This window comes from Cydia amplana, chromosome 5, assembly GCF_948474715.1.
Source record: "Cydia amplana chromosome 5, ilCydAmpl1.1, whole genome shotgun sequence".
Lineage (NCBI taxonomy): Eukaryota > Metazoa > Arthropoda > Insecta > Lepidoptera > Tortricidae > Cydia > Cydia amplana.
This window is the reverse complement of record NC_086073.1, coordinates 2,026,761-2,054,739: the sequence shown is the minus strand read 5'-3', so window position 1 is coordinate 2,054,739 and position 27,979 is coordinate 2,026,761. Positions and strand designations below refer to the sequence as shown.

Here is a 27,979-nt window from a genome sequence, read left to right as displayed (position 1 = left end):
GTAAGTTCCCAGTAAGTATCTGATAAAGCTGTCTTAGCCCTGTATATATAACATGGACTCCGGTGCAGTTCGACACAGCTTCACTGATTAAGTATTTGACGGTTCACAGAACACAGATTCGTTACGAATTAATATATATTTTTTAATTCAGTAAAGTTTAAGTAAGAATGTTCCGTTTCGGCTATTTGTGTCTAGTTTTTTTTATGGGTAAGTTGTGGTTTTTTCGTTTTTATTATTTGATCTTTATTGCAAATCCAAAAAATATGTTCCTACAAATGACGGACTTAATGCCTAAGCGCATTCTGTACGTACCAGTCAACCATAGGGCTAAGCAGAGACGTAACAATTTACTTATCGCAAAGGATCATTGATTTTATATTAGAAGAGTTGTAAAATTTGCAAGTAGATGGCGCAGATGTTTTCTGATAACTAGATTGTCACACGCTAAGTTTTGACTACATACCTAATGTAACTTTAATTTTTAACAAGCAGAAACGTCTGCGAACGATGCTATGCGCTGGAGTATCGAGTCTTGTCCAAGACAGTCATTTTTCCACATGTTGCTTTGATTTTATTACCCTTCTTAGCATGCTGATGATAGGAATAATGGACCTGACATCCAGCTTCCTTACCTACGCCCAACCAGCTTTTTCTCTCATTAAAGAGCCTCGACGAAGGAGATGGCAGCACGATCTTGACGTCTTTCGGGAAAATTGGCCTAATATTGCCATAGAACGAGACGCGTGGAAGAAAGAGAGGGAGGCCTTTGCCCAGCAGTGGGACCCAACAGGCTAACAAATAAATAAATAAAGAACTTACATTCACATTGCAGGGGAGAAGTACGCGGCCGGCAATCCAGTGAGCGTCACCGAGTACGAGTACGTGCCAGAAGTGGACGCGTGGCTGCGCCTGCACATCGTGCCCGCTACCTGGTCAGAAGCCGCCGTGCGATGCCAACTAGAAGGTAAGCATAGATCAATGTAATGAAACTAACTTAATGCCACTAGACTTATATCGACTGGGAGATGAACCGTGATTTCGAAGATGCATGTAACTGCGTCGAAATATCGGGAGCTCTAAAACAATACAATAGGTAATCGCGGTTCATATCCCGGTCGATATAAGTCTAGTGAAACTAACCGTGAATCATTAAAAACTGTTGCACATTGCACAGCATCGAGACAACTGAAGCGTGTTTGTATTGAGGCCGAAAATGCCATTATCTCCTTTCTCCTATCAGTTTCGTCTTGGACGGCAGTAAGTTGGAGATCGCGTAAGTCCCATTCAACAGCATCGCCTCGCGCCTCAGCTTTACCTGGGACCGAGTGCATGTTATGACATTTTAGCACCGCAATCCTTGCCCATTCTTAAGATGTGGTCGAGGCGGCGCGCTTTGGTCTTGCCGATAGTAGTAGCGCAGCCACAAGATCTGAAAATACCTTCTGGTGGTTCTGGTGGTGGTGGTGGTCTTCTGGTGGTTCTAGTCCAATGACAGTCGCAGATATTATTAGTGGGAACCACCATCTCAACAAATTACGTGTGATTTGCCTTCTTTTATATTTCGGTGTGAAAAATTATTTACAAAGAAAAAGCTAGCCAATGTCTATCAAGACGTAAAAAGCTTTAATTAACAAACGTGTGCGTTTTCAGGAGGATTTTTAGCGTCTCCTACGACCGATGTCATAACTGAAACAATGCTGTACGCGATGCAAAAACACAAACTTGCCTCAAACAGGGTATTTACTGGAATAACAGACATTCGATCCAGTGGAAAGTATGAGTCTTTAGATGGTAAGTTGAATGAGATTGTTGTTTTACGTAATACATTTATTTTACTCTTAAAGGTTAACTGTAACAGATCCCTTATAGGGATAATTCCATCTTTGTACATTACATATGTTGTATGTGAAGTCGCCAATCCGCATTGGGCTGGCGTGGAGACTATAGCCCAAGCCCTCTCGCGCGTGAGAGGAGGCCTATGTGCCCAGCAGTGGGACGTATATAGGCTGAAATTATTATTATTTCTGTAATGTCCACTATTATGTTCATTAAAACATTTTCAATTTCGCTAAAGTATGGATAAGAAACAGAAAGTGCATGGTTCGCTATTTTTTTTTTGTTACCTACAGGTGAGGATCTGCCCGTTCACCTAAAATGGGTTACAAGGGATTCAATTGAGGTCGAAACCAATTACTGCTTGGAGCTGACTGATACAGGCAAGCTGACTGCCACTAGCTGCTCTCGAGTGCTGCCATACTTCTGCCGCGAGACCCACAACCACCACTGTCCCTTCACTCCCTCCGCTGAAGATTCTAAAAACAACCAAAACTATTATGCTGTCGACAGTAAAAATGATCAGGATGGAATTCCTACAGCGTCACAGCAGTGCGACAGCAATGGTAACTAACTTAACTTAATGATGACTCACGTTAGACCGGGAAGGGGCCGGGCCGGCGCTCCGTTTTCTATGAAACCACGTTACCGTCACGGATCAGTCGTCAGAGAAAGTGACATGTTGTCGGACGCCTCGGTCCGGGCCCGGCCTGGTCTAGCATGAGTCATCCTTTAGTCATTCTCTATTTGTAGAGAAAACTAATGCAACCTGAAGATATCAAATATCTGATAATTTGTTTTTGAGCACCAATTAGGTACACCAAATTTCAAAATTATAACCGTACTTATAGGATTAATATTTAATTATCAGAAAAATACTTGCATGAGTATACCTACTAAGGTACTGGACCTCGACCATAGTGACCATACATAACCCAATAAACATACGCCAGGAGAACTATATTTGGCGTAGGTCTTGGCATGAAAAATTAGCGTTGTCCGACTCCAGAGTTTGCTTTTGCTATTCGTGTTCGCTTTCTCACACAATCCGTATGTTTGTATTTACCACCTCTAAATGTTTAATGTAATTTCTTCAGGGTACGAATGGGAGCCCCGCACCGGCAGCTGCTACAAGTTCCACCGAGCCGCCAAAACCTGGTGCTATGCCCTGTCCACGTGCCACGCCGAGGGCGGACATCTGGCCATCATCAACAGCGACACCGAATCTACAGCTCTCAAGGAACTGTACGAACAAAACAACCACACTGTGATTACTGGAACAACGATGCCTTATTATGCCTCTATTGGATTCAGGAAGTGGGATGGCGAGTGGGTGACTGTACAAGGTGAGGATTATAAAAGGCTTTTGGGTAAAAGCCTCCTCGCACTCCATTTGTCTCTATATCTTGGGCTGTTTTTCTGTTTTTAACCAATCTGTGCCTGCTACTGAGATGATGTCTTCCGTCGATTTTCTTTTTGGTTTGCCCGTATTTTTTCTCTCTTTATCAATAGTTATTTGTTGTACAAGGGGGCGAAGTTGTTGTTTAACTTCTTGTGCTAAATGAAAATCAATCTTATCAAGGATTTTTGGCCATTTGACCATAGGCTTTTGTAGTAAGTTATTATTAACTTATTAAAGTTTTTATTTTGTAGGAGAAACGCTCTCCGAGGCTGGTTTCGCGGATTGGTCCCCCGGCGAACCCAACGGCCTGGGAGAAGAGAACTGCGGAACCATGTACTGGGATGGACTGCTCAACGACGTCCCGTGCGACAAGCCGTACGCATACATCTGCGAGAAAACCCCGAAATTTAACGATTTTGACTTTCTACCTCTCACAAACCAACAGTGAAAGCTAACTGGACACCAAATCTAGCATGATTTGCGGTCTCGCGTGCGATTTCATAATTTATCAAGCGCGACTTCAAGTATTCCATCGCCCACACTGTTAACTGTACATGGACCTCGTGCCTTTTGTAATAAAGTCCACCGATGTACAGTTAGGAGTGTTGCTGCTTGTACAGTCAACAAACCATGTCATGCTAAGCTGTCTAATATTATTATCTACAATATTGTTTTCACTAAACGTAATATGTGAACCGAAAGATTGATTGAATAAGTATAATTGGTATAACGGCTTGAGACAAAAATACAGTGTTTTTGTTTGTTTATTTATGAAATATAAATTAATTTGAAACTTAATAAATAAGACATTCAAAGATTACTTTGGTTTTTAATTCACTCGAATCCACATTTAGGTAGATACCTAAAGATGAAATCAAAACATGAACTGTTCATTCAAACCAATAAACCACAAATAATATTTTCATTTTGAAACTGATGGTATATATAGGTATGTAATGGTGTGAACGCCATCCATAGTATCTGTTAATCAAGGGATGAAATGGTGGCTTTCACCAAGTTAAACTCTCTACTTATCATTTCGAATAGGTACCTACGAGCTGAAAAGTAGAGCTGACTGGAACTTGGCCGGGTTTTATCCATACTGACGAACTTTGTATTAAAAAGATTGTGCGAATTTGCTATTAAAAAGATAACCTCTGCCTCTTACCCCCGGTGCTGATAGTGAGTAGGTACCCTACCTATAGATATAACGGGTGCGCGAGGGCAACTCATTTATACAGCTTCTATATTGTTAATAAGACGGTCCACCAATTGTTACCAGATTAATTACTTTTTTTACTATGAATTAACACGATACTTTACATCAATATTTAAAATGTCCCGTTTTAGGTTATTGTGTCTTATTTTATTCACGGGTAAGTTGGACCAAGCTAACTCTGCATTATATATTTGGAATAGTAACAGTCAGTTCTACGACAGTTGCTACTCTTCAACTTGGCCTCTCCACAAATTACCGCTCCTGCATATTATCATAATCGTAAATAACAATTACAATGTAGTCGTACTTACCTATTTTACCTACAGGGTGTCAGTACGCGGCCGGCACTCCCTTGAGCCTCACCGAGTACGAGTACGTGCCGGAGGCGGACGCGTGGCTGCGCCTGCACATCGTGCCCGCTTCCTGGTCAGACGCCGCCGTGCGCTGCCAACTCGAGGGTGAGTTTTTTGTAACAAGCTTTCATTTTCACTGTAGCAAAAGCTTGTAAAACCTTACCCGAGTTGAGTTTGAGTAAAACCTTGCACGCTCAGAGCGTCAAGAGCAGGCACGCTCGACACTGATGCCGCAAATGTACGAATATGTCGATTGGCGTACGTTCCCTGGCCGGCACTATACATTGTAATAATTACGAAATAACAAAATTATAAAAACTAAAAAAGACAAAACTTTTTGACCAAGGCCAGACAATGCAAGCTATTAGTTGAAAAACTTGAAAATTAAAGAAATATGGACGCACGAATGAAGAGAATCAATTCAGTACTTAGTTACAGCTTGAATAAATTCATCAATTAAAGTAAATATGAAGAAGACCGGCAAGAACTCTACATCGCTCAGATACAGTCAGAAAGGAAGAGCTTCGCTACATGTGATACCGTAAGTGGAGTACATATATTATATGTACAATCGCATAAGTTAGAAGGGATGACGGAGCATGTAGCTGTTGTAAAAAACATACATACCTGATCGGATGTCTCCACAATGACCTTAAACTGCGTTTTACAGATGGTGTGTTGGCATCTCCCACATCCAGCGCACTAGCGCGGATGATGCTGAACGCAATGCACAAACTGGCTTCACGCAGTGTGTTCATCGGAGCAACGAGCCTTTTCTCCAAGGGAGACTTTAAGTCGTTGGACGGTTAGTGAATTGCTTGATAAAATATTCGTCGTATGATCGAATCTAATATGAAATCTATGAAAAATAAAATGAAATCTATCAATCGTAAAATCACGAAAACCAAATTAGGGTGTTGCTTAAACAAACATATCTAACAGAAGTGCATCTCTAGGATGGGAGTTGGCGTAATGAATTTCTTGTTCATCTCAGCGTTTTGTTTTTCTAAAAGGAAATTCTTTTGACAGGAGAGGATCTCGCTGACAGCTTGAAGTGGGCCTCCGGCGAGCCGGACAATGTCCTTAACGCCGAGGACTGCCTGGCGCTGACCAACGCGGGCACGCTGGCGGACATCAGCTGCGCTAGAGTGCTGCCCTACTTTTGCCGCAAGACCGTCCACAACTGCTCCTCCGACAATGAAATCACAAGTCCTACACCTGGCCTGCGAACATGCAACGATCGTAAGATATATACCCTGACTTTGCTGTACTAGCTGCCGTCATAAGTATAAATTCACCTGACCGAATATGTTAACAATGTCAACATCGACTAAAGTTGTCCCGGCTAATGACTTGGGCCCGCTTGGCAACGAATCCCAAAAATTCACGTAGGCACTATTTTTTTTTTTTTTTTTTTTTTTTCATAGTACTCTTCGTTAGTGTAGTTAGGCATGACAATAGCAAAGTTAAAACAACGGTAACAAAAGTCAATAACGTAGCAAACACAACGTTCGTAGTTAACAATTGACCGACGCAGCACAACCACATGCACTTCCGTGACGCCACTTAAAATTTGACTACCCTCAGATTTCAAACTAAACCTAGACTTTCCATGTGTGCGACTTGGAGCGTTTCCATGTGTGCGTAACTTTTTAGAGCAACGATTAAACGATTACAAAGCGGATAATCGAATTTTTAACGAAACACAATTAGGTAGACGACGAAGCTACCAGTATCAGCTAAATTAAAATTAATTTAAATTTAAATTCAGTTTATTTATAATAAAAAAAAGCCCATGGTTCGTTTTATGCCGAAATTTGTAACAAAAAACTAGTATTTGAAAGCAGACAGGCCTAATGTAAGACTAACAAACAAAGTATGCATTTAAGACCATAAAAAAAGTTATGGGGCTTCGAAAATCAGATTTTGGATGATTTATGAAAAAAAAAAAAAAATCGTATCTCCAGATCCGTGGCTTCTAGGACCAAGGTTCCAAGGAAGAAAGGGAAGGAAATGACACCACAAACCCCCCAAAAAATATTGTCGGTACATGTGCCAAACACCCTGTAGTTTTTACAAAAGTGAATGCCATCTGACCCCCCAACCCAGCGGCGAAACAGGCTGAGCATGCTTACTGCAAAATCCACAAGTGAGGTGGTGTGAGGTTCAAGGGAGGTCAGTGCATAAACAGAGACCAATAGCACAAGTATTTATATGCGAAGGCCGAGGATCCCGGAGAAGGAGGTCCGGAAGAGGCTCGTATCTAAATGAAAAGGCCGAAGGCCCAGCACCGCGTAGGGCCAAAACAATTATCACTTAAAAATATATTTTAATTTGTCAGGATCTGACTACAAATGGGAGTCCAGCACCGGCAGCTGCTACAAGTTCCACGGCGTGTCGAAACCCTGGCGCCTCGCCCTGGCCACGTGCTACGCCGAGGGTGGACATCTGGCAGTCATCAACAGCGACACCGAGTCTACTGTTCTCAAGAACCTTTACAATAACAACACAGACACAGTCACCGGAGCAGATCAACCTAAACATGCATTGATTGGCTTCAGGAAATATGATGATGGCGCGTGGGCAACTATATTTGGTGAGTGAGGATAGATAATAATACCTATTTTTTATACGTTTTACTGCTGGGCACAGTTAAGGAGTAAATATGTATGAGCCTTAGCTGTGTGAAAATAAACAATATTTGATTTTCTTTTTGCCAGGTGAGACGCTCGTCGAGGCCGGATTCGCGAGCTGGGACGTGGGCGAGCCAAGCAACGGCAGTGGAGTGGTGAACGAGTACTGCGGCTCCATGCACGTGAACGGGTTGCTCAACGACGCCTCCTGCTCCTGGAAGTCGCCGTTCATTTGCGAAATTACCCCTTCACAGTTTTGATTATTTTTAGGGTTCCGTAGCCAAATGGCAAAAAACGGAACCCTTATAGATTCGTCATGTCTGTCTGTCTGTCTGTCTGTCTGTCCGTCTGTCTGTCCGTCCGTATGTCACAGCCACTTTTCTCCGAAACTATAAGAACAATACTGTTGAAACTTGGTAAGTAGATGTATTCTGTGAACCGCATTAAGATTTTCACACAAAAATAGAAAAAAAAACAATAAATTTTTGGGGTTCCCCATACTTCGAACTGAAACTCAAAATTTTTTTTTTCATCAAACCCATACGTGTGGGGTATCTATGGATAGGTCTTCAAAAATGATATTGAGGTTTCTAATATCATTTTTTTCTAAACTGAATAGTTTGCGCGAGAGACACTTCCAAAGTGGTAAAATGTGTGCCCCCCCCCCTGTAACTTCTAAAATAAGAGAATGATAAAACTAAAAAAAATATATGATGTACATTACCATGTAAACTTCCACCGAAAATTGGTTTGAACGAGATCTAGTAAGTAGTTTTTTTTTTATACGTCATAAATCGCCTAAATACGGAACCCTTCATGGGCGAGTCCGACTCGCACTTGGCCGCTTTTTGTTTACAATGGCCGGACAATGTAATATTTGATATCGATCTGAGTTTTGTGTTTTACCGGCAATCAAGTATTTTGAAGAGTCGCTAAATGTCGGTATATTATTAAATCAAAAACTTTTTAATTTACTTTACATAGGTACATAAATATATAATCATCTCTACATATAAAAAGTTTTTATTTGTTGTATTATTAACAAATTCAAAATAAAGTTAACGCCGCTTACATTTAAATAAGTACGAGAAAGTTGATAAATCTGTGACATTCAGCTTTATCGGAGTCATGAACTTGTTTATTTGGTGATAACCTGCGATAATTAGGTGATTTATTATTATTATTATTGGGGTGGTACTGGGCCTTTGAATGTCACGTCGACCAGCCAGCCTATTATGGATAGCTTTATCCATCTTTATCCACGTGATAAAATAACTGTCACTGTTTAACACCGTGGGAAAGAAAGTGACGGACACCGTTTTATCACGCTGTCACGTAGACAAGAACGACCATCATATCCGTACTGGTATTGATCTATTGTGACGGCCCTTTAAAGTTCATTACTAATGTCCGTTGCATCCAGAAAATTACAGATGCTTTGGGCCGTAACGTTCGTTAGGTGATTGCTTCACCGGAAGCTCAGCGCTGGAAGTCGCCAGCAACATGCTGAGTCGAGACCATTTCGTGGCACTTTATCCTTTTATGTTTCTCTGTTGTTTAATTTTCTATTTCGTGTTTGTGCTCATGAATAAATGATTTCTGTTCTATTCTATAAATTTATAACTTAAAATAAACTTTTTTTTTAAACCGGCACTGGTCTGCGGGCATGCGGCGCGCTCTTTCTTTCTTCCGTGGCGGGCATGGTAATTGGTAGTGCCCAAGCCAAGTTGAGTCAACAACGAGCACAAGCGTGACATCCTAAGTACCTATTTCTTACCTAAAGCCGTGAAGGTTATAAACAGTGCCTTTAATATATGTATATTTAAAAATATCTTTCGTAACGGTGTTTAGCTTGAATATTTAGTAAAAACAATATGCTTACTTACTTCATAATACATCGACATTTGACTTAAAATATCGTAATATTATACAGGTGTATAGGTTTTTTTTTTAATTATTCAAAATTAAGATTTTTCACGCGGAGCAGCAAAACCAAGAATTCCTTCTTGTTTTATTTACGGACCGGTGAACCGCGACTTAAAATAGTACTAATGGCGCTTCCGTAGCTCTATATCGCGCGTAACTCACGCACAACAGCACATTTCTCCGGCCTGCCCCGAGGTTCATCTTGCCCCGGTCTCGCCTATATGAAGAAATAGTTTCCGAATGTCATTTTAGTAACAAAAAGACCGAAATGTGATTTAATGAGTATTTTAATATTAAAATAATATAATGGGTAAAACTTTAACTTTCAAGGGCCTCTAATTATTAGTAAGTAACTGTTAACAGCAAATTTAAAACAGTAACTCTGGTAACTCCAACTTTAATGTAATCCTTTAATGAATTCCTAAATACTGTCACAGGCAACTGAGGCAGCAGATAAGAAAGACACTGTCGCTAATCCTTGAGAAACAGCGCCCGCTTCAAGGCTGCAGCAGTAATGCAGTTGCAGTTGCCATCCGACCTTCACCTTTATACTGTATCAGCTGCTGTCATATCATATCATGCTTCTTGGAGGTCAATTTGGTGTTGGTGGTACTTAAAGAATCGGGTCTACTCGACTATGATGAGCTATTTGGATATTTGTTTGTTACAATACACTAGTGACTCTTGAGGTTGTTGTTCATGTCCTTTAGCATAAAATTTCGGCTCTAGCAGGCTTTGGATCTTGTATAATTACGTTAGTATTCATTCCTGGGTAAATATACGCACTTGCCTTCTCTCCTTGATTGCATTACATCTTATGCATCAATTTGCACCGCAATAACATTTTACAACTCTGTTGCTTCTAAGGAGAATTTTGTCAAAAAAATAATGGTAACTATAATCCAAAACAACTTCTATCTTTCCACCCTACTGGACACCGAAAGGATAGTGGTATGATATCCTTGTAATATCGTCGGATACGTAGTGCAGATCCTGATACGCCTTCACCATCATCTGCTGGTTGACGAGGGCGAACGGCCTCGGTGAGATGCTTTCGATTGAAGGCAGAGGCCGCAAGTCCAAGCTCGGTAAAGCTTCTTCCTTAGGCCTCGCTGGGATGTACGAGGCCTGCGGCACAGTCGGAACCGTGTAGCTTATCATATTGTTGTACATTATCTGATCAGAGTAGCTTAATGGGATTTGGTAAGTCGGTTCTGGGCGCGGTTCTTCAGGAATGAGTTCTCTGTACATAGGGTTGAAGACAGTAATGTCTGGACGGTTTTTCCTCCGTGGACGATACTTGTAATCTGGATAATCCTGCATATGCTTGATTCGGAGTCGCTTCGCTTCATCAATGAACGGTCGTTTCTCTGTCTCGTTTAAGCTCTTCCACTCTAAGCCAAGCCGCTTGGAGATCTCAGAGTTGTGAAGCTTGGGGTTTAACAATGATATCTTCTTTCTTTGCAGCCTGGACCAGACCATGAAGGCGTTCATGGGCCGTTTGATGTGATAAGGATTAGGATTTCGCGAAAGCTTTTGCACTGGTTTGGTTAAAGCGGAGGTTTCTATCGGGTACGCCATAGTTTGTACGCTATTTTGATGAGGCTTTAGGCATTTCGCGCTCTAATTTGGTTTACACTAAAGTGGTATTTTAGGTTGTCCGAAATTGCCGCCGCTCAGCCGGCCAGGCCCGTACTGCGAGCTGAACGCTGTCATTAGACCAACAATGGCGGCCGTACAATAGGAATGACAATTTTCCCTGTATTATTTGCCGTTGAATAAAGAGCGGCGACAATGCACTGATTGCTCACAAATTGTCAAATGATACTGGTGTATGTTTTGTGAGGCGCGCCGGCGGGATGGTTTATTAAAAGATGGACCTGTACACTCACCTGCAATAATATCTTGTACAAGGCAGTGAGCAAAAATATCTGACACAGTCACAAATGTAAACACACAATATTCGTAAAGATATTGTACAGTCATAAAAACGTACGTATACTCGTATATTTGAAATTCACTGTTCATTGTGCAAAATTATTAAGGGCCACTTGCACCATGCAGGGTTAGCCACTAGGAGTTAACCATTAACACTGGGTTAAATTGTACTGGTGACTCCAGGTTTAACCGGTTAACCCCGAGTTAATGGGTAACCCTGGATGGCGCAAGTGGCCCTAAGCCCCATTTAGACGGATCCAGAACTTGGTCATGTAATCAATTAGGCCATTCCTCTAGGTCCATGGGGTCCCAGCGCGCATAAGTTGTTCGCAGAAATCGCGAAGCGTCTGGTTGACGTAACTGGTGACCGAAGAGCTGGCGGCTACCTCGCACAACGTATCAGCATTGCGATACAACGAGGAAATGTCGCCAGCATCCTTGGTACAATGCCTCAAGGGCCTATTTTAGATTTAAGCTAGTTTTTAATTTCTTTTAGTAATACACTGTATACATCTTGATTACGCCCTAACATCAATGACCGTTTTGCCTCAATTTAGGAAAACAATATTTAAATTTGTAGAACAATAACTCTTGCTACATGTCATGTAGCAAATTAAACAATACATTAATGTAAAAATTATTCATACCAAAATACATCTCAATTAAGTCACATTACAGATAATTTACAATAAATACCTATAAACTAACTTATATACTAAAACTACAAATAAATACAGCACAAAACATCAATTATTATTTTAATAAAATTAAACCACTTCAAACAATTTTTCTTATTGATCGCTCGTACTTTACATTCTGATACCTATGTAATGTAAGTATTTACACGCACCGTGTTCATTATTATTTGTATTTTGCTGTGTTTAACTTTAAATTTCTTATGTTTTGTGCGCTAAGTTACTTAGCCTAAGAAAATTTAATAAGTAATTATTACTTAAAAAAAGTCTAACAAAATCTCTTTACAATTATTAGCACCATATAGTGTAGGTTCAGGGTGTAAATTAGGACGATTTACTAGGGGGTGCCCGACCCTCCTGACTGCCCAATTGTCCCCTACCTGAGCCATTCACAAAATCATAAAAATTTAAAAACCATGTGACTGTACACATTTTCGCTAAAGCCATTCATTCCATGTATGTGCATTGTATTGCACGGATTAGAATCGAAGGAGCGGCCACCTACTTAGTCCCATAGACACCGTTTAACAGATCATTTCTCAACCTTATTGCAACCACATAAGGACTACCACTAGTTACTTAATTCTGTCAGTACTTGTAATTTGTAAATGGTCAATTCTATGGATAGGACTTTAGTTTAGAAAGGCGAGGCCTGTCACAATAGCCCCGTGGCCCGATAGCATAGATTTTATACGGTGGCAAACAAGCATAGATTTACAAGGGCCTAATAGTCGAAGCGTCACAAATATACATTTTTTTTTTTATTTAAGCCATTTAATTCCTTAATAAAAAATATACATATTTCATTATTAAATTAAATAATAATAAACTATTAAATTAAATTAAATATTATCAAACTAATGTACATGCAAGTTTAAATTGTAAAATTCTATTCAATAATTTAGTTTGTATTATTAAGGACCTCTTGACGAGTAAAGGCCTCCTCCATTTTACTCCACATTTCCCTGTCTTGGGCTATTGTTACCCAGTCGTCGCTGGCAAACTTTTTTAGGTCTTCTGTCCATCTTCCCAGTGGGTGGCCTGACTTTCTTTTACCGGGAGGTCCCGCCCATGTAGTGACTCTCTTAGTCCATCTTTCGTTGCTCATTCGTGCCACGTGGCCCGCCCACTTCCATTTTAGTTTCTTGCAATGTGATAGAGCGTCGATAACTTTAGTCTTTTCCCTTATAGCCGTATGACGTTGTTTGTCTCTAAGTTTTAGGTTCATGATGCTCCGCTCCATGGCTCTTTGACAAGTTGTAATTTTTCTTTTCGTGTATGCATTATATATCCATGTTTGACTTGCGTAGGAAAGACAAGGTAGGAGACATGAGTCCAGAATTTTCTTTTTTAGTCTTAAGGGTATGTTAGACTTTAGGACTTCCTTGTGGCTCCAGAATTTATTCCACGTCATTGTAATGCGTCTTTCTAATTCGTCACAGTGTCTAGACTTTGATAGAGACAGTTGTTTACCTAAGTATATATATTGCTCTACATACTCTATCTGTCTGTTTTCGACGAAAATAGGTCTATGAGCTTTGTTGGACATGAGTTTCGTTTTGTCGATATTTAATTCCAAACCAATATCACGGCTAATACATTTAAGTTCGTTTATCATCCCTTCCAATTGTGATGCTGTCTCTGAGAAAAGGACTAGGTCGTCAGCGAAGCGTAAGTTGCTTAGGTATTTTCCTTTTATGTTTATGCCTTTTTTTGACCAATCGAGTTTCTTCATAATATGTTGTAAAACTGTAATAAATAATGTAGGAGAGAGGGGGTCCCCCTGTCTTACACCTCTTCGAATATGTATTTCGGCACCAGTTTTGTCTAATTTCACTCGACTAACGCTCTTGTTGTAGATATCTTGAATGAGTTCGATGGTTTCTGACGGCAATTCACATTCGTATAAAGCTTTCCATATACTAGCGTGAGAAATAGTGTCGAAAGCCTTAGCGTAGTCAATGAAGGCTAAGTATAGTGGATGTTGTTTTTCTACATATTTTTCAATTATTTGATCCAGTACGTGTATGTGGTCCATTGTTGAGAAAGATTTTCTGAATCCGGCCTGTTCTATTGGTTGGTGTTTTTCAGTAATTTCAGAGATGCGTTGTTCTAAGCATGAGGCAAAAAGCTTGTAGAGGCATGGTTGTAGGCTTATAGGACGGTAGTTTGCAATGTTTCCAGGATCACCCTTTTTGTACAATAAAATGATGTCTGATTTCGCCCATTCATTGGGTATCTGTCTAGAGTCCAGTATTTTGTTAAAAAGCTTAGTTAAATAGGGTACTAATATGTCACTTCCGGTTATGATTATTTCGTTAGAAATACTGTCGGGGCCGCAACTTTTTCCTTTCTTTAAAGTTTACAAATATACATACTAATACACTACATATAAGAATATTTGATAAAAAAATTCAAATCACTGACGCAGCCACAGAAAAGCGGTTGGTCTGTGGACGCAGCACTCTCCGTCAATAGCGCCACTCTGGAGAGATTTGGAACTGTTATTTATTTAACTGACAGCTGGACACTTTTGCAACTGCTCTCCCATAAGAGAGTTTTCTCCTTACCTCTACCCTCCATACAGATACAGACATTACATTAAAATACTGCTAAACATATGCTAAAATCACACCTATAGAGAATTTACATTTTTTTCACCGCCATCTTACGGAAAACTCACGAACTATAAAAAGTCACATTTCCAATGCCCTTCCTATTTCGAGCCTGCCTTTAATAGAGAGCGCTTGGCTTGCTTAGTGGCTCTATAAAGCTGCGCTTAATCACTAGATGGCACTGTTGCCTAAAGTAAAGTCGTAAATCGATAGATGGCGTCGTAAGTTTGGAATATAACACCATGAAGAAAAACCTTTTACGGCTTGGATTAGATACCTATTTCAGTATAAAGTTTTAGCAAATGGAATTATACCTTTATTGATAACACTACCCTACTACATAATTTAAATTATAGATTTATTTATTATTCGGAGAACCAACAGTGCTGATGGTCTAACGGTAAGAGTGTGCGACTTGCAATCCGGAGGTCGCGGGTTTGAACCCCGGCTGGCACCAATGAGTTTTTCAGAACTTATGTAATGTACGAAATATCATTTGATATTTACCAGTCGCTTTTCGGTGAAGGAAAACATCGTGAGGAAACTGGACTGATCCCAATAAGGCCTAATTTACCCTCCGGGTTGGAAGGTCAGATGGCAGTCACTTTCGTAAAATCTAGTGCCTACGCCAATTTTTGGGATTAGTTCGGATCCCAGGCTCCCATGAGCCGTGGCAAAATGCCGGGACAACGCGAGGAAGATTAATTTCGTTATTTGATCGGTCGGCTGAATTGATGATCATTGATCATAATATACGAGTTCGCGCACCGTCTAAATGGAGCCCTTAAAGATGTGAAGATAAATCTACAAGTTTAAATTAATAACCGATGTAAATGTAAATCAACGTCACGGCGCCGACGACGTATCGCGTCCTGTGTAAATCAGGCGCGATAACGCGACGCGGCGGCGTAGCGGCGGCGTAGCGGTGGCGTAGCGGTGGTTTATTGAAAAACTTGCGCCCGATTAGCGCCAACTTGCACCGTAATTTAGATCGCGGGGAAACTCGCGGTACACAGAGGTAGCTGCGCTGGATATGCCTTCCTTACCCACAGAATAAAGGTACAGAAGATTCACTCTCTAACAAAACGCGTCTATTACGACAGATATGACCGCTAGGTGGCGCAAGCGCCCGTTCCGTCCTCTGTAACAAAGTAAATAGAAAATGTTTTGTTACAACAAAAGTATAACTTTGCTAATCCGCGCAATAATATTAACGTTACAAGACAGTAGGAAACTACTCACCTGCTATAATTTTGTAGTTACTTAATTTTTGCATAAAATAATGCTACCCTCCCAAAAAAAAAATATAACAAACCACCACCAAAAGTACAAAACTCGACACTTGTTTCGCCCCTCTAGATACGAGGCATCATCAGAAGATGCGGGCATTATTTGGGGGTCCCGTTGTTTCCCATATAGTTTTGCGACTTGGGGTTTCGGTGTGTACGCCACACATATGCTCTTGTGGCACGGACGTGGACCGACTGGGACACCATGGATTATCCTGTCAAAAAAGTGCAGGACGCTTTTCGAGACATGCGTCGCTTAATGACATAATCCGTCGGTCTCTTGCCACCATCAATGTGCCTGCTCTTCTTGAGCCGACTGGCATTTTCAGAGACGATGGCAAGAGGCCCGATGGGGTGTCCTTAGTTCCTTGGAGCTTGGGACGGATGTTAGTGTGGGATGCTACCTGCGTAGACACACTGGCACCGTCCCACCTCCAACGGACTAATGTAAAAGCGGGCGGGGCGGCGGAAAGCGCCGAAATTTTAAAACGTAACAAATATAAGAGCCTCGGTAGAGAGTACCATTTTGTACCATTTGGAGTTGAAACTCTAGGTCCATGGGGTCCCAGCGCGCATAAGTTGTTCGCAGAAATCGCGAAGCGTCTGGTTGACGTAACTGGTGACCGAAGAGCTGGCGGCTACCTCGCACAACGTATCAGCATTGCGATACAGCGAGGAAATGTCGCCAGCATCCTTGGTACAATGCCTCAAGGGCCTATTTTAGATTTAAGCTAGTTTTTAATTTCTTTTAGTAATACACTGTATATATCTTGTTTTAAGTTATAATGTATTGTTTGTCATATTAGCATTAGTCATAAAACTGAAACCGTTAACATTTCAGGATTTTCGTTAGGTTAACCTATAGATAGGTTAGGCTAGGTTAGGTTTGTTTTATGGCAATCCTGAAAAGTGACGCGTTTCTGAACCAAATGAATTATGACTAACGAAAATTCGGGCAAACAATGCATTATGGCTTAAAACTATTTGGGAAACAATAGAGACCCGGGTATTTGTTGCCGGACGCCATTTCTATTATTTTTACATATTTCTTTTTATTGTTCAAATAAACTAAAATCACTTCCAGTACGGTTACATCAGCCACATCTTGTAAGTGCTTAAGCCTAGTTTACACTTAGCTCGTCTGTCGAGCTCCTAATGAATTAAGCCGTATTTACACCCCTCCAAACTGCATAATGTGTTGCTGTTATTATAAAGTTCTGTGGCGAACGTCTGCCGAGTCGTAAATAATGAAAATTCGGTTTATTAGCTTTAGCACCCCGTGGCTTCACTATCACTACATAGTATAAAACAAAGTCGCTTCCCGCTGTCTGTCTGTCTGTCTGTATGCTTAGATCTTGAAAACTACGCAACGGATTTTCATGCGGTTTTTTTTAATAGATAGAGTGGAGGAAGAGGAAGGTTTATGTATAATTTGTTAACCCGTGCGAAGCCGAGGCGGGTCGCTAGTTTACATATATAATTGATAGCTGTTGGTTCTCCGAATCCGAATCATCATCTTCCTCGTGTCCTGGCATTTTGCCACGGCTAATGGGAGCCTGGGGTCCGCTTGGCAACTAATCCCAAAAATTGGCATAGGCACTAGTTTTTACGAAAGCTACTAACTGCCATCTGACCTTTCAACCCAGAAGGTAAACTAGACGTTATTGGGATAAGTCCAGTTTCCTCACGATGTTTTCTTTCACCGAAAAGCGACTGGTAAATATCAAATATTTCTTACATTAATTAAGTTCCGAAAAACTCATTGGTATTCGCACGATTCGCGGATTGCATGTCGCACGCTCGCAAAATGCGAACGCTCGATCGCATGAAATTGACACTATGGGTTCTGATGTGATGTCATATGGTTATCATTCGCGCGTACATTTCGATTCTACTTGTTCGTACATTGTAGCGAACGAGACGCATGGGCGAATAACAAAATGCCATCATTTTTATGTCAACATGCAAGTTTGAATTGGCCTCCAAGTTAGACAAGCCGCTATATCCAACGTCGCTAACTCGCTGATGAGGAAACTTTTATCTCCAAATTAACTCAAGGAGATACCATCGAACACTTCATCGTAGTCGGTGATTAGTTGGCTATGTCGGTTTCTGCATCGGAGTTTATAATTATTATGGATGCCCATAGTGATAATGATTTAAATAACAACAAACAAATATTACACTCGAGTTAATAATATAGGCGGAAATAAAGGTTCCTCGAAGTTAATTATACTGGGTCAACCAAATCTTGTCAGTAAATAGGAACAAAAAAAAACTATACTCATCCTTTTCTTTTGGGTGCTAGTACTAGTGTAAGACAAAGATAGTATGATTCTCTCTGTCTATGTTTGAAATCAAACAGACCTTTGACACACTATAGGTACAACTGGTACAAGTTACAACTCGAATGTCGTTAGTTTTGTGTGTCGACAGAGTAACATATCCCTAAGGCCGGATTTACACTTGTAAGTTTTACTTACGTAGGTAGGGACACAGCTATACCACAGAATGAGAGATGAATATCGTTATCTCATTCTAACAAATAGTTTTGTCCCTACTTACGTAAGTAAAACTTACAGGTGTAAAGGCGGCCTAAGTGCGCAAAACGTTCAAGCTGATAAACAAGACCAAGTGCGGGTAGTTCGAAAAACTCGCGCGGCTATAAGATGTTGATGTCAACTTTAGTCTTCTCCGAGACCACGGGGACAACGCCGTCCTCGAAACGTCGAAAGTAAATCTTAAAACTTAAATACGCGATTAAGTCCCGTTGTACTATTTAATAATTGGTACAACTTCTTTGCTTTTGGCATGGAGACCCTCGGTACGTAAAAATGTAGGTGCGAAGGGTCGATTTCCCATACAAAATTTTAATTTCACGTCTTTTTTTCTACTGACATAATAGCACAATCGAAAGTAGGAGTTAGGATAATGCTCGGAGTATCTAGACCAGTCCTGAAATTAGATACCTATGTATGTTAGTCGAAGGTCCCTTTTTCATCTCCACAAAATTTAATGTTTGGGGACCTCTAGGAACCACCGCCATCTTGGAAAACGTATATCATCCTGGAAAAATTCGGCCTTTGCTCTGAATCTACGCAATCTGTGAGAATGTGGTCTGAGGCAACTTTGAAGCTTATATCTTTACGGAAAAATACGCTTTCTTAGAGTAAAGGACTGCATGTTCTAGTGATTTTAAGCTTTGTCCTTGTTCGATTGTTCTACATGGTTTGCTAGACCAGGGGTGTAGGTGTAGACCGCGGGTAGACAAATGGGCGACCGCGGTTTTTGCTTATTTAATAAAGTCAAGGAGAAACGGACCGCACGGAGAAACGGACCCCTGAAAAAACTAATTGGTGACTATAGTGTTTGTAGAATATGTAATTATACAACACCTATTGCAACACCGGCTCGGCAATGTCCTCGTAAGCTCATTTAACTTCACTTCCACTGGCGTAACCGTACAGCCTCCGGCCATAGTACCATAGACAGTGACAGTTCTTATTCACGGCTTTGCCGCCAACACAAAGACACACGAGACGGCGTATGTATGCTATTTAAGCCACTCGCATAACCGCATACACTACAGTGACCCCTGTGCTAGACTATAGGTACAGAACCCTGCAGAAATTTAATTCCCATTAACCCTCATTTTACATATTTTGCCCACGGTCAGTTAGCATTGAACGCACCGCATTGAAACATAAATATGAAATTCAAAAGCACTTCAATGGCGCTTCGTTTGCGACTTTCGCGAAGTAGTTAGAAAATGGGCGGGTTTGCTCATTTATGGTTATAAGCTGTATGAATAGATTGAATTTTAAGAGAGTTGTAATCGTCTTCATCTGCGTTGTCCCCGGCATTTTGCCACGGCTCGTGGGAGCCTGGGATCCGCTTGTCAACTAATCCCAGTAATTGGCGTGGGCACTAGTTTTTACGAAGCGTATGCCATCCAACCAAGAGGATAAAATAGGCCCTTATTGGGATTAGTCCGGTGCCCTCACGATGTTTTCCTTCAACGAAAAGCGACTGGTAAATATCAAATGATATTTCGTACTTACATAAGTTCCGAAAAAACTCATTGGTACGAGCCGGGGTTTGAAACTTTAAACTTGTAACTGCAGGAAAAACACATGTTGGTAAATGTTTTCATAAACAGTCATAATTATTTCATTATCATTTAATGATTTTATTTCAAACAATAAGGCCCACATTACCTACCTCAAACACTAACACGTGTATTTTACAAACTACACAAAATGAATAAACAACATTATAAATAAGTAAAAAAAGTCACATTGATTCATCAAACACTGTTTGAAATAAAATATTCCATCAAAAATCAAGCTCTCACAAAGTCCCTTTGTGCAGAAATATAATAACGCTGGAGGTGAATTAAGGGGCTTGTCGCGGAGAAAGCGTTTTTATACGACTTAAAGTAATTATTGTGTTTTTGTGAAAGAGTTTGTTAGCGGCCATTCAGGCCAGGACACGGACGCTCAGCGGGGCGCGGACTTGGTATTTTGTTTTATCCAATATAGTATTTTATTCGGCGAGCTGTGATTGGTCAATTTCATTATAGTTTACTAAACCGTATCGAAATGAATAGGTACCTATTATAGTTGAGTTGGGGTCTCATAGTTAAAAAACTATGCGATTTCACTTTGGTATACGAAGTCTTAATTCAAGCAGTGCAGTCAACGAGTAGAATAATAATATTATGCAGTACATACTCGTCGAAATCCTAGATCTACCAAATACCTACTACATAATTTTTGGGACAAGACTACGTAAAAAGTCTCAAGGACAAATTTAGAAACGCAAAATAAAAGTTTGATTACCTACTAGTTTTTAAAAATTACTTTAGGTGTTAAATTGTAATAGTAAAGTAGTTAAGCGCTCCGTTAAATATTTCCATGAGTTACGTAATTTTTAAGAGCGGGCGTAGTAGAGTTGTTTTCTTTTTTTCTACTTCTTTCCAATTTTTAGTGTATTTTCCCCATCACTTTTTGTGTAATACATGTATGTTTATCCTATAAATTTTGTATGTATTTATATCCTTTATCTTTCTTACCAGCAAAATGTACAACAAGTTACCCCTTGTCACCCTCTTCTCTCTCCTCTCATCTACTCAAAGGTTAACTGAAAGAGATCCCTCAAAGGGATAAGTTTGCCTTTGTACTATTTTTAATATGTCTTTTTGCACAATAAAGCTCAAGTTTACTACTAGGTACTACTACTAAAGTTCGCTCTCGCAAAAATATATAGTATAGTTTTCGAGTGTTTTTTTTCTCATGGCATTTCAGTACAACAACTTACATTTTTCGTCAGCCCCCTCTTATTCCGTCCGCTCCCACGCCTCATATATGAGCCGTAACCGTGCACAGAATGGTACGTACGGAAATATTTATTGAAATTTTCGAACGGATCGAGCCCGGCCCTGAGCCACTCCGGAAAATTTCTTGTTTTCGGCGAGTTTTCTCAGCTTTTCTCAGCGTTTTCTTTTCCTTAATTAGCTGATTCACGCCGAGCCCGAGTTATCTTGTTTATTGAACGCAGTTTAATATTTCTCTGGATGAATGGCGTACCTGTTTATGGGGGCGATGAACTTTGACTTTAGGCTCAGTGTTTTTTTTTCTTGCGTATTTATTTATTTATAAATTGATCAAGAATAGGAAAATAGTGTTTATATTATTAGAACCCAAATTGCTTTACATATTTGTGTTGTTTTATATTTCCGTGAAATCCGTGAATACTTTTTTAGCATTAGAAAAAACACTTTAGAAAAATAATAGCGTTTGTTTAATACAGCTAAAGACTATTTAGATAAAGCTATTTATTTATAATTTGAAAATAATTAATTTGTTTTAGTTAAACGATTGCAGTTTTAATTTCTAATGACCGTAAAAGAAGTGTAAGTTCACTAACCAAAAAAAGTATTTGTCTACGTACTTTTGGATTTGGACCACCTGTAAGCTTCGTTTTCTATAAACTAACTTTGTCTCTTGACTAGGCCCCCAGTAGGCTTTTTAAGTCGCCATAGTGTCCATGGTTCCATTTGCGACCGCAGCTGCACTACTGTCCGCGGCACCACTGCAGCGGCCTGAACGCCGTCGGAGTTATTGTCAATTTCCATACTAGAATAATTAATGACGATACCGACTGCACGTAGCATGGTGATTTTGGCATAGTAATGCATTCGGACAGGCATCACTGCGACACCTGTACTATTATGGGGAACACAGTGAAGACTTTTTCAAAGTTGACTGAATACAAAAATAACAAATACCTAAATACAAATACAAATAATTTATTGAGAAAATATAGTACAGCGGTTGCTCTTAAAGACTAAGAATTTATAAAGACAAGTTATTTACAAATGCGTGAACTAGGATTCCCTGTGTTTCAGGCAGCGAAGGACAATATAATAAATTTTTATTTAATTGAAAGCACCTTAAGTCCTTATTACGTGTGTTCGTGACTTTATAAATGCCAGATAAAAGTACAAGAGTAGAAAAGCCTTTTCCATTCTCAACGTAAACAAAATTTTACGAGAAAACGCCTTAAGGAAACCAACACGTATCTGCTATCTCTACCTGGTTCAGAGATTCTACACAACCAGTATAAGCTTGTACGTCAACCCGCACGAAGCATGCGTAATCACGGCTCAAGCTTAAGCTGGTTGCCCAAAGTGGGTTGGCGTTGGGGATAAGACAAGGCGTGACCGTAAAGAAAAAGGGAAGCGTCGCGGATGCGCGATAAGAGACATAATGGGGGAGATGATAACGAGGTTTTGTCGCGCTTTGTCGCGCTAAAGAAAGGGAGGTATTGGGAAACATAGTAAAGTAAGTAAAGCATTTGCTTTGGCAGTGCATTCAGGGCCTTTATTTATTTATAAACCAGGCGCGGGGAACGAATGCACCCGTTCGTGGTTAATATCCCATTTGTCCGCACACTGTCCGCACAAAACGATTTGCCTCGTCTTTTTTGATAAGGACGGCTAAGGAATGGAATGCGCTCCCGTCATCTGTATTCCCTGAGAAATATGACCTCGGTCTCTTTAAAGATAGAGTGAATAGGCTATTACTGAACCGGTGAGCTCCATCTTAGGCTCTGTCTTCACTTTCCATCAGGTGTAACTAGAGCCAATCGCCGATCAGTTTATCATAAAAAAATAAATTAAAAAAAAACTTTATTGCACGAAAACAAAGCACAGACGGACTTTATACCTTTAGGCATTTGCTACCAGTCAACCATGGTGAGAAAAAGTAAGTAGATTATAGATAAAAAGTAAAAGATACAGACTATAAGGTATCTTTTTTTTTCCAAAATCTAATCTAAAGTCTTTATTGTATTATACAAAAGGTTAATGGTATATAAAAAATCATACAAAAATAACTTAAATAAATCTAAATATTAAAATATTTTAATCAAAAAGACCTCCGCGAGTTGTACCGGGTGCAAAGGTGCCCATGACACTTGCCGCGTTGCCACGTCGGATAGCGATGGCCAGCCTTTGCATTAGGTTTTATTTGGTTTAGTTAAATTGTGTGAATAAATAAATAGGTACTTAGAATTCTTATTTTAGCCATTTTAGTAGTGTTGAGTTATTGTAATGTGCTGGTCATTAATAGATGATTTACCCTGTATACTTGTTTGATTTCTTTATTTTTAACATGCAAGTATATGCTAGTAGCTTAAACGAACAAATACAATATCTTTTTTTATGATTTTTATATGGCCTTATCTTTGTTTGCTCTATAACACTGAAAGCATTGTAGCATTTACGGCACCGCCTTGTGCACATAAGGATTACTCAAGCACACAAACATCCCTCAAGTATTTTATTTACAACAATTTCTAATCAAATCTCGCTCGGCATATTAAAATCTTAATAACGCACTTCACACAATCAAGTGTTCTCAATTCGCGGTTTTAATAAAACATTAATTGACACGTATTAGGGTCCCGAGCAAATTACAAAGAGCGTTCCTTCACCTTACGACATTAGGCGGTGGGGGCGAGACGAATTTTTGTTTTTCGCCAAAGACAAGGAGCGATATACAAGGATTTAACTAGAGTGAGCGAGACGACTGTATGCACACATTTGCCTTTGTCAACGAGCAAAAATAATAGAGAGAAGTCGTTTATCTCTTTTTATGGCGCGCGCTATCTCGCGCTATTATGGCGGACAATTTTGGCGCCAAAGAGAAAACTGCTTATTACTTCTTATTCTTGAGCGGTTTGGCAAATGTTCTTATTTTAAAATGGGAATTGGAAAGTTCTGGAACGTTTTGGAAGTTAATTTGTTTTAGATGTCGTTTGAATAATGGAGTAGGTAGATGTTTTTGTAGGTTATAATTATTAGTCGTATATGTTTACTATAATTACAGATATAATTTTATCAATTTAATAATTAAACATTACATAAACAGTATCTCAGCGAAGGAACTACATATTATATAAATCGAGTTAATTATGTGTTAAATTTATTTGCTTTCCGATACAATAGGTAGGTTATTTGACTGGAAATAAAGCCAGAAGATTAATAGAGAAACGCAGACAGCAGTTACTTTTAGACACAATTTCTATTTTAAACCCCGTATAAAACTATAAAGAGTAGGTTATTTGTTATTAACAAGATATAGTCTACTAAAAGAAATTAAAAACTAGCTTAAATCTAAAATAGGCCCTTGAGGCATTGTACCAAGGATGCTGGCGACATTTCCTCGCTGTATCGCAATTCGTTTTTTTTTGTTATTTGATTGTGACGTCACATAATGCTAGTGTTTCATATAATCGCAATCGTTTTGACAGGTCAAAAAAAGAAACTGATTTGACCAGTAGTCAAATACCCTATTTGTTTTCTAAAAGGTTCCAAATTGCAATGGCTTGGTGTAAGGACAATAATGGGTATTCTAAACATTTTTCCCAAGTTTGTGTTGACAACTTTAGCCTGATGGTCAGTAAAAGGACTTGGCCGTTGGACATGTTTGTACACTTACGTTTTTTAATGTACACAGGCTTGCGTTAACTCAATTATCCGCATTTAATTCGGTGGACAATGATTACGGACTGAGCAGTTTTGATGCTTTAATATTATTTTTCATTTCTCGTGCTCTGAAAGTGGGTCGTTGTTGTTCTAAAAAGGGTGCAGAAAATGATACGTTTCTGCTGTAGAGCACTGTACTTTCTAAGTACGTTTTTTTTTACGATAAGCAATTAAAACTTTGGTTTTAAATGGATTTGTTGTACATACCTACAATTTCCATTCTGGTAATTTCCCCGATCTATAATTAACGATATTTTTACCTCAATTGTTAATTGAAAGTACCAAGTGAAAGTACTATCAAGATATACCTACGTTCCTCTTATTCGAAATTAAAAGTAGAGTGTTTAACTCGGGTAAAAGGCACCATTTGTTTAGCCCTCGTGCCTTGAAACCCTCGCAAAATAAGATTCCACTTTTCAAGCCACTCGCTGTTCTATACGTCCGTACACCTTACATAAATAATAACATAAGGACTAATTTGAACTTACATTTTGAAATCAAAGTTATAAAAGGATGTCATTTGTCATTATTTCGCTCGCGCCAATACTTACATTACAAACGAATTTTACACGTGAATGATAACAATATTACATCATTTAGATATCATTTTAACACCATTTTGCATGTTTGAATTGTCCTCCTGAGCAGAACGCCACACAGACATAAAATTAAAATTACTAAACTATCATGAATTGTTGTTCCCTGTCCATTCTTCACCGTAAATTAGGGCGCAAATGGATTAAAGCGGTAAGTATTTATTTACCGCCCGGTAATCTCAGATCACGGCAAACAGAGGGGAAATTATACGCTTTGTGCCCAAGTTTTGTATAATTTGTACAAGCGGGTGGTGGCGAGGTGACAAACAACCGTTGAATTTCTTTTAGGGCTTGGCAGTAATAAAGTGCCCGTTTTATTTCATTAGTACCTTTAACTACCTTTCGTGGAACACCAACACCTATACTAACCTGAGATATCAACCACGAATTGGCCCTTTCGATTGTTTTTTTTTTTCGAATGTTTATTAGTTATTATAAGAATTAGTAGCCCTCGAGCCTGAGGAAGGACCCCCGAAGGGCCCGAAACATGTCGCCAATAGCGCCCAAAAGTCAAGTGAGTGGGACCGTTGTCCTCTAAACAGTTTAAGAATTAAGAGCATTTAAAAATTTGTATGGAATTTGTTTTTAATTCCTAACTCTTATAATAACCAAAAAATCTTTCTAAATAAGTCAAACGAAGAGCAGCTATGATCAATATACATCGAATTGTGTAAACATTAGTCCAAACTTTCTATAATAATGTACATAAATATCCAGAGAGGAAAATGGGGATACTTACTTACCTACCTTTAATCTAACATAAGACATAGCATCTAACTCCAACACAGCAAGCCCTTAGGCCATTTACCCCCACCGAATAGGGGGCAACTCGATCGACGCAACCTCGGCTCCAGACAGTTTCCATTTTGTACAAATTAAATTGGGCCCACCGCTTCTAGCCTAACACCTGTATATTTTGAGTAATGTGTTCCTTAAATTTGATTTGGCAGAATGGGGATCGATTTACAGCAGGTATGGATGAAAAGACGTGGGTGGGGGAATTGGTTGACAATCGGTTTTGTACCCGGGTGCGAAAAAAAGGAACGGTTATGACTTATGATACTTATGATTTTAGCAGCCTTTTGTAGACTTAAGGTATGTGGGATCTAAGAACTGAATTCATAACGTGTTTTACAATCTAACTTTGTAGTTATACCTGTAAGCTGTTTTTCAACACCTACTTTTGAGTTGAATTAAAGTTATTCATACGAGTATGTACTTAAATCTCTTCAATGCCTCGTCGTAATGAACTTGGACTTTATTTCAGTTCCTCCTGAAAATCTGAGTTCTAATACCTCTTTTTCATAATATTTGGTTGTTTTAATAAGGTTTTTCTACAAATAAAATCTAAAACATCAAATCAATTATGTAAATAAGCATATTAAATAAAGACATACTTAAGTTTCGAAGATTATAAGATTATTATTTTATTATAAATAGTTTTATACATGTAAAAGTTTATTTGTAACACCCAATAAATTACTTGTTAGTTTCGAAGATATCTTCAAAAGACGCATTTACCCCGGTTAACCTTATGTAGGTATAATTACCAGATAACATCTCAATCAGAACTCAAAACTCAATAAATCAGACATAACCACTCTATAAACACTCGCAAGCAATCATTATTCCCACTTACAAACCTTAATTGTAAAGTCCATTAAATTCATGCGTACAAAATGTATGGAATAGGTTCCGAGTCGGGTAAATGGAATGAAAAAGTAGATTATCGGACAAATTGGAGCAAACGTCGCTAATGACACTCGGCCGTGTCAACAGGCGTTAGAAAGAAATTAAAGAATGGAACGACAAGCGCGAGTCGCGGCTGAGATTCAAGTTATTTCGGGTTAAAGAATTTTATTTATCTCATAAGAAATTTTACATTTCACTTAACGAGAACTTAGAATAAGTACATAGTGGTTTTCACCAGTAAGCATAATTACATTTCTTAATGCTATTATAAATCTTAATAATAAGTAGGTTAGTTTGTTATAATTATTTGAATTTTTAGGTTTAATTCTAGGTTTAATTTTATAATACCTATTTTAGTTTAGTCTTTAATGAAATTACAGAACTAAGAAAGTTCCACTTTTATTTATTTCTAAGCTTTATGGTATCGTTTGCAGATTGCAGACGTTTCTTCTTAGTACTTACTAAATTCATTTAGTAATGAAGTGGCGCGATGAAGTTTAATGCTCTTACGGTAGATGTCGCACCTTCATCTCCCTAAGGCAATATGGTGGATATACGCTATCTTCAAGAGAAATCTCCGTAGCTCAGTTGACAGAGTGATGGGCTAGTGATCCAGCGTCGCGAGTTCAAGCCTCGACCGATACAGTGAATTTATTTCTAAGCTTTAAATCTTGGAAGATACAACTAAACGGAGTAGCCATTAACAGGCTTTCCCCTCTGTCGAAAATAGGCGGCC

The 27,979-nt window shown here is 39.3% G+C and overlaps 2 protein-coding genes across 2 annotated transcripts; one reads left to right on the top strand and one right to left on the bottom strand.

The window, feature by feature from the left end:
- Nucleotides 1-275: 275 nt before the first annotated feature.
- LOC134648213 (macrophage mannose receptor 1-like) lies at nt 276-7,700 on the top strand. The gene is made up of 11 exons (XM_063502697.1): nt 276-339; nt 833-964; nt 1,651-1,791; nt 2,130-2,399; nt 2,931-3,179; nt 3,487-3,624; nt 4,781-4,912; nt 5,478-5,612; nt 5,837-6,049; nt 7,149-7,403; nt 7,528-7,700. The coding sequence occupies exons 1-11, from the start codon at nt 276-278 to the stop codon at nt 7,698-7,700; spliced, it is 1,902 nt and encodes a 633-aa protein (XP_063358767.1).
- Nucleotides 7,701-10,291: 2,591 nt separating this feature from the next.
- On the bottom strand, nt 10,292-11,275 carry LOC134647767 (transcription factor sox-3-like). Its single transcript, XM_063502064.1, has one exon. The coding sequence runs from the start codon at nt 10,945-10,947 to the stop codon at nt 10,294-10,296; it is 654 nt and encodes a 217-aa protein (XP_063358134.1). The 5' UTR covers nt 10,948-11,275; the 3' UTR covers nt 10,292-10,293.
- Nucleotides 11,276-27,979: the final 16,704 nt, after the last annotated feature.

What these genes read in the sequence shown, in the direction of transcription:
- LOC134647767 (XM_063502064.1), bottom strand. Translation starts at nt 10,947, where the DNA reads ATGGCGTACCCGATAGAAACCTCCGCTTTAACCAAACCAGTGCAAAAG.
- LOC134648213 (XM_063502697.1), top strand. Translation starts at nt 276, where the DNA reads ATGACGGACTTAATGCCTAAGCGCATTCTGTACGTACCAGTCAACCAT. An exon ending in CGTGCGATGCCAACTAGAAG is followed by an intron (nt 965 to 1,650) that starts GTAAGCATAGAT and finishes GTGCGTTTTCAG; the next exon opens with GAGGATTTTTAGCGTCTCCT. An exon ending in CGTGCGCTGCCAACTCGAGG is followed by an intron (nt 4,913 to 5,477) that starts GTGAGTTTTTTG and finishes TGCGTTTTACAG; the next exon opens with ATGGTGTGTTGGCATCTCCC.